This window comes from Leopardus geoffroyi, chromosome E1 (assembly GCF_018350155.1).
Source record: "Leopardus geoffroyi isolate Oge1 chromosome E1, O.geoffroyi_Oge1_pat1.0, whole genome shotgun sequence".
NCBI classification, from domain to species: domain Eukaryota; kingdom Metazoa; phylum Chordata; class Mammalia; order Carnivora; family Felidae; genus Leopardus; species Leopardus geoffroyi.
Genome location: NC_059330.1, coordinates 44,324,345 through 44,337,370, shown reverse-complemented (window position 1 = coordinate 44,337,370; position 13,026 = coordinate 44,324,345). Strand labels below are relative to the sequence as shown.

Genomic DNA, 13,026 nt, shown 5'->3' with positions numbered 1-13,026 from the left:
CTGATGGTAATTCCTGAGACCCTGGGAAGACCCAACAGCAGCTCAGATACAGGCAGGGGAGACAGCACTGAGTCACATGAATGCCTCCCGCTTATGACCAACAGGCGTTCAGGGTCTCCCCTTGGCTTACACCCCCAAGGTATGGTGTTTCCTCATTTTCCATGTAGAATTTATTTCCCATTATGTGTCTAAGTTTTTTGTACTTCTTTCTTGCTTCACGCTAATAACATGGAGTCATACGCATTAAGTGCGTACCTCAGGGGCACCCGGGTGGCTTAGTCGGTTACGTGTCTGACTTTGGCTCAGGTCATGATCTCACAGTTCATGGGTTTGAGCCCTGTGTCAGGCTCTATGGTGATAGCTCAGAGCTTGCTTGGGATTCAGTCTCTCTCTCTCTCTCTCTCTCTCTCTCTAAAATAAATAAACATTAAAAAAAAAAAGTGTACCTGAAAGACTACACATCAGCTGTTAGCAAACCCGACCCCTTGGTCTCATTACCTTCTTCCCAGCATTGATTAGCCTTTCCCATCCAGGGGTCCCCACTGGCCCCATAGGCCTTCACCCGTCAGGTGCCTTTGGTGATGCTTCTACGGCCTCAAGTCAGAGCCCCACATGTACATGTCACCCTCAGCAGCCTCTGTCTCCGTGATCGATCACAAAGTGGCCCCGATGCCTAGAATCAATGTTAAGTGTCTTGGCTACCTCATCCTTCCAGCCTTGCCCGTGGCTGCAGGCAATTTGTGATATTTGAATCGAAGGAGAAGTGCACTGTGGGAAAATCCTTGGCTGTTACAAGGATGGTTTGCGTTGCCAAAATGGGATGGTATTTATTGCTTCTTATCAGATTATAAACCTAATATATGTCTATAAAACAGTATAATAAAACACAAATGTAGGGGTGCCTGGGTGGCCCAGTCGGTTAAGCGTCCGACTTCAGCTCGGGTCACCATCGCACAGTTCGTGGGTTTGAGCTGTGCACCAGGCTCGCTGCTGTCAGTGCAGAGCTGGGAGCCTGCTTCAGATTCTGTGTTTCCTTCTCTCTCTGCCCTTCCCCTACTCACACTCTGTCTCTCAAAAATAAATAAATGTTAAAAAAATTAAAAATAAAAAATAAAACACAAATGTAGACCAATGAGAGAAAGTCTCCCTAATTCCACTTCCCTTTCCAGAGAAAACCTCTGTTCAGCACATAGCCTTTAGGACTTCTTGTATGCATATATGTGTGTGTGTGTGTGTGTGTGTGTGTGTGTGTGTGTGTGTTATTTTTGTTGTTGTTGTTTGTAAAAATTCTGCACAAGCACATTTCTAAAGCTACTTTTTTTTACTTGGTATTACAAGGTGGAATTCTCTCCATGCCTCTGTGTTCCTCTCCCCCATCCCTCTTACAAAGGAGTCAGCTTCATGCAGGGTGCTCCAGGACACGATTTTGGCCCTGTCTCCAGGCGTCACGGGACCAGGGGATGATCTCACTGGGTATGCCATCTGCCCTGGCTGGCCAGAGGCTGCATCGGGAGGGCCAAAGGGGCACCACGTGTCGTTAGGTCTAAAGTGGGGTGGGGCTCTGTGCCCTGTGAAGACTGTTTAGTCTGAAAATACAAACAGGATACAGAAAGGTTTGGCTAAATTAATGGGTGATAAGGTTGTCATGATAATAACCACAGGTGGAGCTTACGTAGTGTTGTCCAGGAGCCAGTGATGGTCCTAAGCACTTGATACATTAACTCACTTAAACCCCACATTTCATGGACAAGGCAGTGGAGGCTCTGAGAGGTTGAGTGACTCATCCAAGGCCACCCAGCTGGTAAATGGCAGCCTGGCCCTAGTGTGTGTGTTTGTGCTTGACGCCCCTGTACCACACTGTCGTTGACTCTGGCCCTGATGCCGTGTCAGGGCACCTTTGTCAAGGGAGGAAGTCAGGGATGGCGCGCCTGCCCAGGTGTGGCATTTCCAGCGTGTGGTTCTTGCACCCTTCTGGGACGGCGCTGAGCTCAGGCTGCTCATTACTGAGGGACAACTGCTAATTAGCAACAGCCTCCCGCCACCTTCCTCTCCCCCGCGTCTTTCAGAGATGTCCTCAGACTCAAGAAGTAGAGATGAAAACATCTTAAAAACGACTGCCTTTCCTCCTTCATTCTTCTCTTGCCTCCCTTTCTCCTCTGTGGCTCCCATCTAATGAAATGTCCCGGCAAACTCCGGCCTCCCACCCCACCCCTGGACCCTGCTCCCAGCAAGCTGAGACTTGGTGCCACAGGGGTTCGCATGCCCTCTCTGAGCCTGTCCGTCATTGTCGGGGCACCTGCATGGGGAGGAGTGGGGGGCACAGACCCCCTCGTTCTACTTTTGACATTTACCTTCTCTCCACTACTTCTGAGACCTTTCTGGAAGGCTTCCCTCGTTCTTCCTCTTCTCCCCGGGCTGCCCCGACGCTGCCTCTCCCCTCTTTGGGCCGTTATTCCCCCTCCTTCAGGGCAGAGGCACGGCCCAAAGCCCTCACATTGGCCCCTTATCTTATCCCTTCAGGCTAAGCCTCCTCTTTCTCGTCTTCAGGTACCTTCTCCTGTTCATAACTCACCTGTCATGACAACAGCATCTTACATGAGTCAGAACAGTTCACTAAAGTGCTCTCTCTCAGGCATGTTTCCATTGACCTTCACAGCCACCCTGTGAGACAGGTATCATCATGCCCATGTTCCAAATGAAGAAGCCGTGGTACCGAGAGGGCAAATGACTGGCCCAGTGTCAACCAGCTAGTGGTCCCTACTCAGCCTCGAACCCAGGGCTTTTGACTCCACACTAGGTGTCCTTTCCACCCAAATCCATGGAGAGCTCTCAGCTGAGAACAAGGGTCCCTCAAGAAGATTGGAGCTGATGCCTGCATCTCAGAAGCCATGGGCTCAGGGAGTCCAGCCATTCATTCAACTGATCAGGTTGGACTCGGTGTGTGTCACAAAAGGAGTTGGGGTTGAGCGGCCTCTAGGTGCACCTGTCGGAGAGACACAAAGAGAGCATCTTAAGATCAGGAGACCTTGCTTCATGGAGAGCCCCAGGGAGGGCGGCGAAGCAAAGCATCCTCCAGGCTCACATTTGGGCTTAGAGTAGAGGGGGCAGGGTGGAGGCTGCCTCCCCAAACCCTGCTGTGAGGGTGAGGCCGGGCAGTGTTCTCAAAGTGCCTTGAGAAAGGGGCAGCCAGAGTGCCATCCATCAGTGCCAGTAATGGCTAATGGTGCAGCAGGTGCATTTCAGAACCCATGATGCTCCTTGGCACATGGCCCCAGGGTGCCTCTGAGAGGCTTCCTGGCACCCGAGGCGCTGCTGAGGCAAGAGCCTGACTGAGGAGTCCCATTCATCAGATGTGGCCACGTCTTCCTGTCTGAGACGCCACTCTACCCTGCCTGGGGTCAGTTCTGGTGCTCAATACCAGCCGAATTCCCATTCCTGAGCTGAGCTTTCCAGCAAATGGCCACACACCAGACTCTGTCCCCAGCTCTGCCACGATTTCTAGGTCCATTGGAGGTCCCTCAGCCTCAGCCTCTCTGTGTCTCAGTTTCCCCAGCTGCAAAATGGAGCTAAGATTGGACGCATGCACCTTGCAAAGGTGTAGTTGGGGCAGTTCCTCCTACATCAGGACTGTGCAGTGGAGCTTCATGGTTCTTGGTGGAGGTCTCCAGAGACCCACCCAATGTCACACCCACCCAGTGAGGGCTAGGACTACACATTCAAAGCCACATGCGGCCTCCCCTACTCCCCAGCCTGAGCAACTGAGCCTCAATACATAAAAGGGAGATAAGATAATAACGTTCCCTACTTCACATAGGTTGTGGGGAGGATTAAATGAGATAAAAATGTGTAAACAGTGTCTGGCTCTAGAAATACCCATTCTTCCTAAGGGATGATTATGGATGGCTAAAAAAAGTGGGGGGGGGGGGGGTGTCAAAGTTTCCCCCGCCTCAGCACTTTTTAAGTGTAATCTTGTGTTGGTTTGTAGACTGTTTGCTGCCTGTTGGAGCTGGGAGGCAGACACAGCTGTGATGCTGCAAATTATATCCACTAAAGATCAACCAGAAATAAAGCTTATTAATACAGCATATTAAGTGAATAAAATAGGCTATAGAGCATAGTCTCATTTAGGGAAAATTCTATGTGTGCACAGGAGAGGTGTCCGCAAGGAAGTTCCCTAACAATGTTAAAAGTGGTTATTTTGCTTTACTCTTTCACATTCTTGTATTTAACTTTTTAATGATGACTATGAATCACTTTTATAAAACAATGCATTCTCTCTTTCTTTCTCTCTCTGTCTAAAGATTGAGTGGTTTTCCCAAGAAAAACAATTTTTTTGCTCTGATTTTCTTGGCTGACATCAGAAGAAACTCTTCCTTTTCCATTTGGTGCTCTGAGTTCAGGGGATTCATCTCAGGTAGAATTAAAGTGGTGGCCAGGGACATTGGCAGTTCCTGAACAGGACAGAGGCTCAGCAGCCTGTCTCTACCACCCATCAGGGTGTCACACGACAGCACTGTCCTCATTGAAGGCTGATCAAAAACGTACCAGAAAGGGGGTTGGAGGGAAAGAGACTGCGTTTCTGTAAACAAAGGCCACCCAAGCCTGACACATCACCCAGCCAGATGTTACAGCCCCATTTCACTATACCAGCCGTTACAAAGGAGTAGAGAAGGCTTTAGTGAGCAAAATAAAATGAAATAAAACAGAAGCCTTAAGCTTAACACTAGAACTGTCCTCTCAGACACAATCTGTGAATTTTCTTACGATGGTGGACATTAGCCAGCTGACATCAGCCATGACACATTGTGTGTGCACAGCAGCACCACCACCCCCCAAAAAGCAGCCTTCATTCATGCTTTCATACAACTGTTGATTGTTCTCTTTGGATGGACGCCCAGGATTATTCCATTTTCTTCTTACCAACCTAAGTCTTCCCTCACTGTGAGCTCCTTTATCCTCTCTCCTCTTAATTTGGCAGTTATGCTTAAAATCTGGGTATTTTTTACTATTGTTCAAATTTGGTTCTAGAACATTCTGTGGCACACTGTGCTATGATGTGACCATGAGCTCACATTTTAGCGCTTCTCTGAGGGAGGAGCCATGTCGTCTTACCCTCCTGCAAGTGAGGACTTCCCTGTGCCTGTCTCTGTGCTGGGCACCACCCATGGGGGGCAGGGGAGGTGAAGGCGACACAAAAGGAGACGCGGCCCCTCAGACCCTCACAGTTGGGACTGGCTGTTAGTGAAGGGCCTCTGAAGTATCATGGTTGCCAGGAGTCAGCCTGAAGGGTGCGTTGATTTAAGCCCTTGAGACTCTTTCTCTTCCTTTGGGTACGGTTGGCTCCTTGCTTCCTGAGTAGAGGGATTTCCTAATGACCTGGGACCCAGACTTCACCTCACTCAACCCATGAGATGGGGATGCATTGCCCTTTCACTAATCTCTGTCTTAAAGTCAAACAGTTGGACCATAAGCACTAAAGAATAGAGTGTAAATACAAAGAGGAAATTTTCTTTTAGAAAAATTGTTTATCTTAATTTTTAAGAGTTTATTTATTTTGAGAGACAGCACAAGAGGGGGAGGGACAGAGAGAGAGAAGGAGAGAAGGAGAGAGAATTCCAAGCAGGCAGTGTGCTATCAGCCTGATGCAGGGCTTGAACTCAGAAACGGTGAGATCGTGACCTGCGCCGAGATCAAGAGGCAGACACTTAACAGACTGAGCCACCCAGGCACCCCCCCCAAAGAGGCAATTTTCAAGGGAAGTGAAAGGTTTAATTTAGTTGAGCAAGTGTCCTGGTATTCCTAATCTGGTATCTCAATCACTACTGGATTTAGTCTCCGTTAACAGACCGCTTAAGGAGGTGAGACTCCGTGCCAGGCCACCTGGGCTTTGAACCCTGACTCCATTACATGCCTGCTCTGAGACCTTAGGCAACTTACTCAACCTCCCTGTGCCTTAATTTCCCCATCTGCAGAAGCAGGCGTAATAATAGAGACGGGTGTATGAATTAAATAAGTCAATACCTGGAGACACTTGAAACACGGCTCCTGTCATCATGAGGAATCCTGTTTTCCACCCTAGTGCACTGGCTCGTTCCTGATGGTACAAAAAAGGGACCAGAGCAAAGGAAAAATGGGATGCAGGAGCCAAAAATAACCTTGAGGAACAAAGTTCACTGGAAGGTTATTTTTAGATTCTAGATTATCTCTACTTGATCTTTCAGCTGTCTGAGAGAAGAGGTCCATTTAGGGTGTTTGTTTTTTTAATGGCCGCTTTATTGAAATACCTACGGCGCCGTGAAATTCCCCCTTTAAAACGTACAATTCAGTGTTTTCAGCATATTTGCAAAATTGTGCATTGTCACCACTCTGTAATGGCAGTGTGGGATTTTTAAGCCGAGGGGGTCCAGGGGCTATCACCCTTTGTCTGAACGGAGCCAGGGAACAGGACGGGCGATTCCGCTTTCCGCTGAGTCACGGCAGGCACCCCGGCGGGGCCTGCGGTCATTGCTCCGGGAGAAGCCCGCCGCCCGCCAGGCGTCTGCTGCCCCCTAGCGAGGCTGCTGCTTGGCCTGAAACACCCCTGCCCTTGAGGTGCGCTCGCGGAGGTGAGATTCAGACTCTCAAAGCTCGGTTGGGATCGGGTAGTGAGTCTGCCAGCCCTGAGCACGGAGAGCCAGGGTTGCCCTCCGCTCTTACTCCAGCCCGGACAGCGTCATTTCGCCCAGTCCTGGAGGGGAGGAGACAAGGGTTGTGCTCTTTAGACTGTTGGGAAGGCACCAGCAGGAACCAGTAAGATATAGTAGCCTCGAGATGGGTTTTATCATCAAAAGATCAAAGTTCAGACCCTGCTCTGCCCCTTGCTTGCTGTGTGACCCTCAACAGGTTACAGAACCTCTGAGCCTGCTTTCTGGTCCAGGGAGTGGAGACAATGATTCCTCTCGTGAGGTGGTTGTATTACAGAGAAACGCTCCCTCTCTCTGAAGCCCCTGTGACTGGCTTATAGACAGGGCTCACATAAATAGATGCTATTAATACTCCAAAGCTGCCACAAGGGTGTCCAGTGTGGCCCTGGCTTATCCAAGGAGCTTTCTAGAACCTGAGTTGCTGATGACCAAACTGCATTGCTGTGGGTAAGAAAATGAGGAAGAATAGGAAGGATGGCAGTAGGCGCAGGAAGGCCATTTCGTCTTCCTCTACATCAGGTGAAGACTACCCTAGGTCAGAAGAAACCTACAGACCCCCGGGGGAACCGTACAGGAGGAAAGACCTGGGTGGGGAGCGGAAGGAGGCATCAGAACTGCCAGGAGTCCACGTCCCAGAGGGCAGCAGGGCTGAGGGAGCGGTATTCGAATCTAAGTAAGGTCCCAGGCTGCTTCAGAGGTCTTGGGCAAGTCATTTAGTCTCTGGGGCCCTTTACCTGCCTCGGATTTGGGTCCTGCCCACCTCTCAGGTTTGTAGCGAGCCTCGATGTCATGGAGAAATGTCCAGGAAAACAGCAGATGAGCTCCAAATAGTGAGCAGGGCCCCCTGGCGGTGTTTCAGAGGTCACCTTTCATCTGGACTAGGTGCCTGGGGTTCCCTCATCCACCACCGGACACCTCAAAGGGCAGCCTAGGAGGCTCAGAAAACAAAGGTGCCTCTTCAGGTAAGCTGCATAGAAGACGTGAATTCTGCCGGGCAGAAAATTTGCTCCGTCTTGCGGCCTGCGGAGGCCCTATTCTTTGGGAGCAAAAGGGACCCGGGGTCTCACCTACACATCCCTGTGCCCCATGGGGGCCCAGCCTTGGTGAAATGAGGAAGAAGTTGAAGACTGCCTGGGGGGCCCTGCCCTTCTCTTTCTTCTACCATCCCCCTTCCTGCCCACACCTTTCTCCTCCCTCCACCCCAATTTCACCATTATCCGATAAAAGTCCCAACAAAAATTCCATGTTAGCTTGTTTCCGAACTTGGAATTTATTAAAAGACTGCAAGTATCCATCAAAGGATAAATGGGTAAACACAATGTGTTATGTCCGTACAACGGAATCTTATTAAGGAATGAAGCCCCAGCACGAGCCACAACATGAAGGAGTCCTGAAAACATTAGGCTAAGTGGAAGAAACCTGTCACAAAAAGGCCACATATTAAATGATTTTGAGTTATCTGAAATATCCAGCAAGGGTAATCCATGGAGACAGAAAGCAGATTGGTGCCTGGCAGGGGGTGGGGGTAGAGGGTTCAAGAGAAACCGCTTCATGGGCACAGGGTTTCTTTTTGGGGTGATGAAAATGTTTCCAAGCTAGCAAGAGATGATGGTTGCACAACACTGTGAATGTACTAAATGCCACTGGATTGTTCACTTTAAAATGGTTAATTTGGGGGGCGCCTGGGTGGCTCAGTCGGTTCAGCGTCTGACTTCGGCTCAGGTCATGATCTTGTGGTTGGTGAGCTCAAGCCCTGCGTCGGGCTCTGTGCTGACAGCTCAGAGCCTGGAGCCTGCTTTGGATTCTGTGTGTGTGTGTGTGTGTGTGTGTGTCTGTCCCTCCCCCGCTTGCATTGTTTCTCTCTCTGTTAAAAATAAACATTAAAAAAATTTAAAAAAAAATATATATATATATATATAATGGTTAATTTTCTGTTGTGTGACTTTCTCCTCAATCAAAAGAAAAAAGAAAAAAAAAAAAAAAAAGACTGAGTAACCGCAGCCCTGATTGGATTCAGGGATTCTGGGATTCTCTCTCTTTCTCCTTCTGTTGCTGCCCCTCCCTCTCTCTCTCAAAATAAATCAACTTAAAAAAAAAAAAAGTGGCCCTCTTTAGTTTCCAGGTTTAACTCAACTTTTGTGCCTTTCCTACAATTTCTTCCCTACCTCCCACCCCACTGCCCGTAAGTCACTGCCGGGGAAAACAGGAGGTAGGAAATGAGGGCGGGGGTGGTGGGGTGGTGGGAATTGGTTGATTTAGAAGAATAAGAAAGCAGAGTGCAGCCTTAAGAAAACAGCTCCCAGTGTGTTTATTTTCCTGTCTGTGTGTCCCTCTTAGATTACAGGGATCCGTGGGGTGGTGACCATGTCTCGTCTGGGCTGTGTACCCACCTCGGGGGTTGTGCTTATTTTTGTGTTTTCAGTCTGCTGTCCTTGGCTGCAGGTCTTAGGGCTGGGATGTGTGGCGGTACCGTTTATTGGAAGAAGAGAACTTTAGTCAGCGAGCCCGTCCGTGCAGGGCATAAGTGGAAGGTGGGCTTTGGGACTTCTCGACTTAGCCAGGAGCTGAATGTGGCGAGCTATAGTGCGCGTGGGTCCCTGGTGTCTCACGCCTCCCAGGCTCCTTTGAAAGAACCGCTTTCTCTAAAACCTGTGATTTTAAAATGTGAGCAACAGGAGCACCTGGGTGGCTCAGTCGGTTGAGTGTCCGGCTTCAGCTCGATGATGGCTATCTGACGGTTCGTGGGTTTGAGCCCCGCATGGGGCTCTCTGCTGTCAGCGCAAAGCCTGCTTCAGATCCTCTGTCTCCCTCTCTCTCTGCCCCTCCCCCACGCTCTCTCTCAAAAATAAATAAACAATAAACATTAAAATATGAGCAGCCACTGAATTGGGGGCAAACTGACCTCAAGAGTAGGGAAAAGAGTAGAATGCCCTCCCTCACTCTTGCATTCTTCTCCTGCAAACCCTGCTGAATTCTGCCAGCTTCTTTTCACAAGCTCATTGATGAGAGATTTTCTGCTAAGAGATCGCATCTGTCTGATCGAGGCCCAGAAAGTGCTTATTCCCCTGGAGACGTCGAGGGGAACTCATCACTTCGGGGCCAGTTCTAGCATTGGAACGGTGGCCTGGTCACCTCCACTGAGGAAACCCAGAGCCCTTCATGAGTCGTCAGCACGATGAGGGCAAGGGTCCTGTTCACAAAGGCAGCACAAAGGACAGCAAGACGTCGAAAAGAGTGAGCTCAGCACCAGAAAAACGCAAATGACGCCCCCCTACCTCCACCCAGAGAGATTTGGGAACCGGAATAATTGGGAAGACACACACTATGCTTTTGGGTAGGAACGCTAAATATTCTGAAGAGAGCAATTGTTATCGTTTTGGCACAAAATATAAGCCCAAAATCCCAATGGAATTTTGAGAATTTGAGAAAAAATGTTCTAAAGGACACCTGGAAGAGAAAACATGCAAGAAGGTCAAACAGGGGCACTTGGGAGGCTCAGTTGGTTGTATCCGACTTCGGCTCAGGTCACGATCTCACGGCTTGTGAGTTTGAGCCTCGCGTCAGGCTCTGTGCTGACAGCTTGGAGCCTGGAGCCTGCTTCGGATTCTGTGTCTCCCCCTCTCTCTGCCCCTCCCCTGCTCACGCTCTGTGTCTCTCTGTCTCTCAATAATAAATAAATATTAAAAAAAAAGAAAAAAAGAGGAAACCAATACATCAGAGTTTTACTTGTATACCTCCATCCACCATGTTTCAGGAGGGGAAGCTTGGTCATTGAAAGGAATTGATCAAACCTAAAGAGCAAAACCATGAAGCTCACTTAACTTCTCAGCCTTCCCTAAATCTTTAGCTGCAGGTTGAACAAGGTGCCCTGAGTTGGCTGGCCTGGCTCACCTGGGCCAGTGTCTCTAGCCAGTCTGGGAGGCCTTGAGCTTCTGGGGCGATCCCACCGCTCCAGGGTGAGGCATCTGGTGACTCAGCCAGACGGAGTGACTCATGGACCAGTCTTGGGGATGAGCCATTGGGCGGTGACCGGGGACACTCTGAGAGGCTCCACCAGGGAGGAAGATGCTATTTCCTAGAGCTGAGTGGGGAGCAGCAGTTTCCTCAGATAATGGAACTAGTCCCTCTTAGAAGAGGGGTTCTGATGTTTGGGGGCTTTCTAAGGGAAACAGACCATTAGGATATCTAAGGGTGGAAAATATCATCCCTAAATCCTAAGCCTTGAAGGATGAACGGGGACTTTGATCTCCCCAAAATAAAGTCCTGCTCACCCTTGGGGAGACACCAGAGATTTGGAGAACCTCAGTCTTGGAAGCCTTTGCCACGAGCTGTCTGAGGGACAGTGTCCCCATTCAGAATGGAAAGAAAAGATGCCCCTTTTCTACAGGAGGTAGCTGCCTAAGTGGGGCCAGGCCACCCACCCTTTCCCCACCCCCAGCAGAGGTCCTGCTAAGCTCATTCTTTTTTTTTTTTTTTTGAAAAGAATTCATTTTGGGGGCACCTGGGTGGCTCAGTGGTTAAGAGTCTGACTTCGGCTCAGGTCATGATCTCATGGTTGGTGAGTTTGGGCTGTGCACTCTCTCTCTCTCTCTCAAAATAAATAACATTAAAAAAAATAATAATAGCATAAGTAATTTAAAAGAACAATATCGGGGCACCTGGCTGGCTCAGTCACTAGAGCATGTGACTCTTGATCTCGGAGTCATGAATTCAAGCCCCATGTTAAGCGTAGAGATCACCTAAAAATAAAATGTTTAAAAGGAAGGTAACAAAAAGAGGAGACTCAAATTACAGAGATAAAGATGAAAAAAAAAAAAAATGGAATAAGCCAAAGTAGGATGGATGAACCAGAACAAAATGGCATACTCAAAAATCTAGAATTCACAGTTATGAATTACTTTTAAAATAACTAAATATTCTCAATAAAGATGAGAACAGAGTATGAGCAAATGACTTTCTAGTGTGTTCTGTGGACGTGAAGTACAGTCTCCTGCTGGGGCTCTAGGGGGCGATGTGTGCATGGTGCTGTTAGGGACTTCTGAGCCCGACCCCCAAGAACGCACACCCGAGAGGTCTGGTGGGGGACCCTGAGGTGAGTGGAGGCCCAGCCCTGACCTCCGGGGGCGGGGGAGGCTGGACAAAGGTCAAGAGTCGGTTTGCCTCGCTGTTGCCTCGTGATGGAATGATCCCATTGCGTCTCTGTGCGTCATTTTCCTCACTTGCTGATGGCGCCCCTCTCCTGATGGGCCTTACATTTTATTTTATTTATTTATTTATTTATTAACGTTTATTTATTTTTGAGACAGAGAGAGACAGAGCATGAACGGGGGAGGGTCAGAGAGAGAGGGAGACACAGAATCGGAAGCAGGCTCCAGGCTCTGGGCCATCATCAGCCCAGGGCCCGACTCGGGGCTCGAACTCACGGACCGTGAGATCGTGACCTGAGCCGAAGTCGGACGCTCAACCGACTGAGCCACCCAGGCGCCCCGGGCCTTACATTTTAATGGGAAGAAAAATAAATAAGTAAGCAAGCTACTAGTGGGCAGCATTTGTATTTTAATGAAGTGGAAAGAGTGCTGGGCATCACGAGCCAGGCCCGGGAACCTGCCCACCTGGTGGTTCTGAGTGTGAACTGATGTGATGCAGGTGAATTAAAAGTGCACATACTCCGGGGGCGCCTGGGTGGCGCAGTCGGTTAAGCGTCCGACTTCAGCCAGGTCACGATCTCGCGGTCTGTGAGTTCGAGCCCCGCGTCAGGCTCTGGGCTGATGGCTCAGAGCCTGGAGCCTGTTTCCGATTCTGTGTCTCCCTCTCTCGCTGCCCCTCCCCCGTTCATGCTCTGTCTCTCTCTGTCCCAAAAATAAATAAACGTTGAAAAAAAAAAAGTGCACATACTCCTAACGGGCAAGGCGGATGAGGTTGGGCATCCCTCTGGGAGGGGATGGGGGGCGGAGATCTGTCTGCCCCGGGAGGTGGGCCCTCTCTCCCCGCCCCTACCCCCATCCCCCTAGCGCTTCGACCCCTCAGCTCAGCTTGCCCGGCCTCATCCTCCCATCTCCCTTCCCCAGGTGGGCCTTGACCCAGGATGGCTGAACCCCGCCAGGACTTCACCGTGATGGATGATCATGCTGGGACGTACGGGACGGGGGAGAGGAAAGACCTCCCCTCTCAGGGGAGCTACACCCTAATGCAAGACCACGAGGGTGACGTGGACCAGGGCTTGAAAGGTGAGTGCGCAGCCACGCATGCGCAACAGGTGCCTGGGGCGGGGGGGGCGGGACGGGGTTGGCGTGGGTGGGTGGCCGCCAACCTGCTTGCTCAGGAAGGGGCTGGCCCGAAACAA

The 13,026-nt window shown here is 50.0% G+C and overlaps 1 protein-coding gene across 17 annotated transcripts in view; it reads left to right on the top strand.

The window, feature by feature from the left end:
* MAPT (microtubule associated protein tau) overlaps positions 1–13,026 on the top strand; it is a 100,477-nt gene that overhangs the window by 38,188 nt on the left and 49,263 nt on the right. For all 17 annotated transcript variants that reach the window (XM_045489303.1, XM_045489302.1, XM_045489301.1 and 14 more), the window contains exon 2: positions 12,752–12,910. In XM_045489303.1, the coding sequence (XP_045345259.1) occupies positions 12,769–12,910 (142 nt within the window). In that variant the 5' untranslated portion in view covers positions 12,752–12,768. The remainder of the gene's footprint in view (positions 1–12,751; positions 12,911–13,026) is intronic.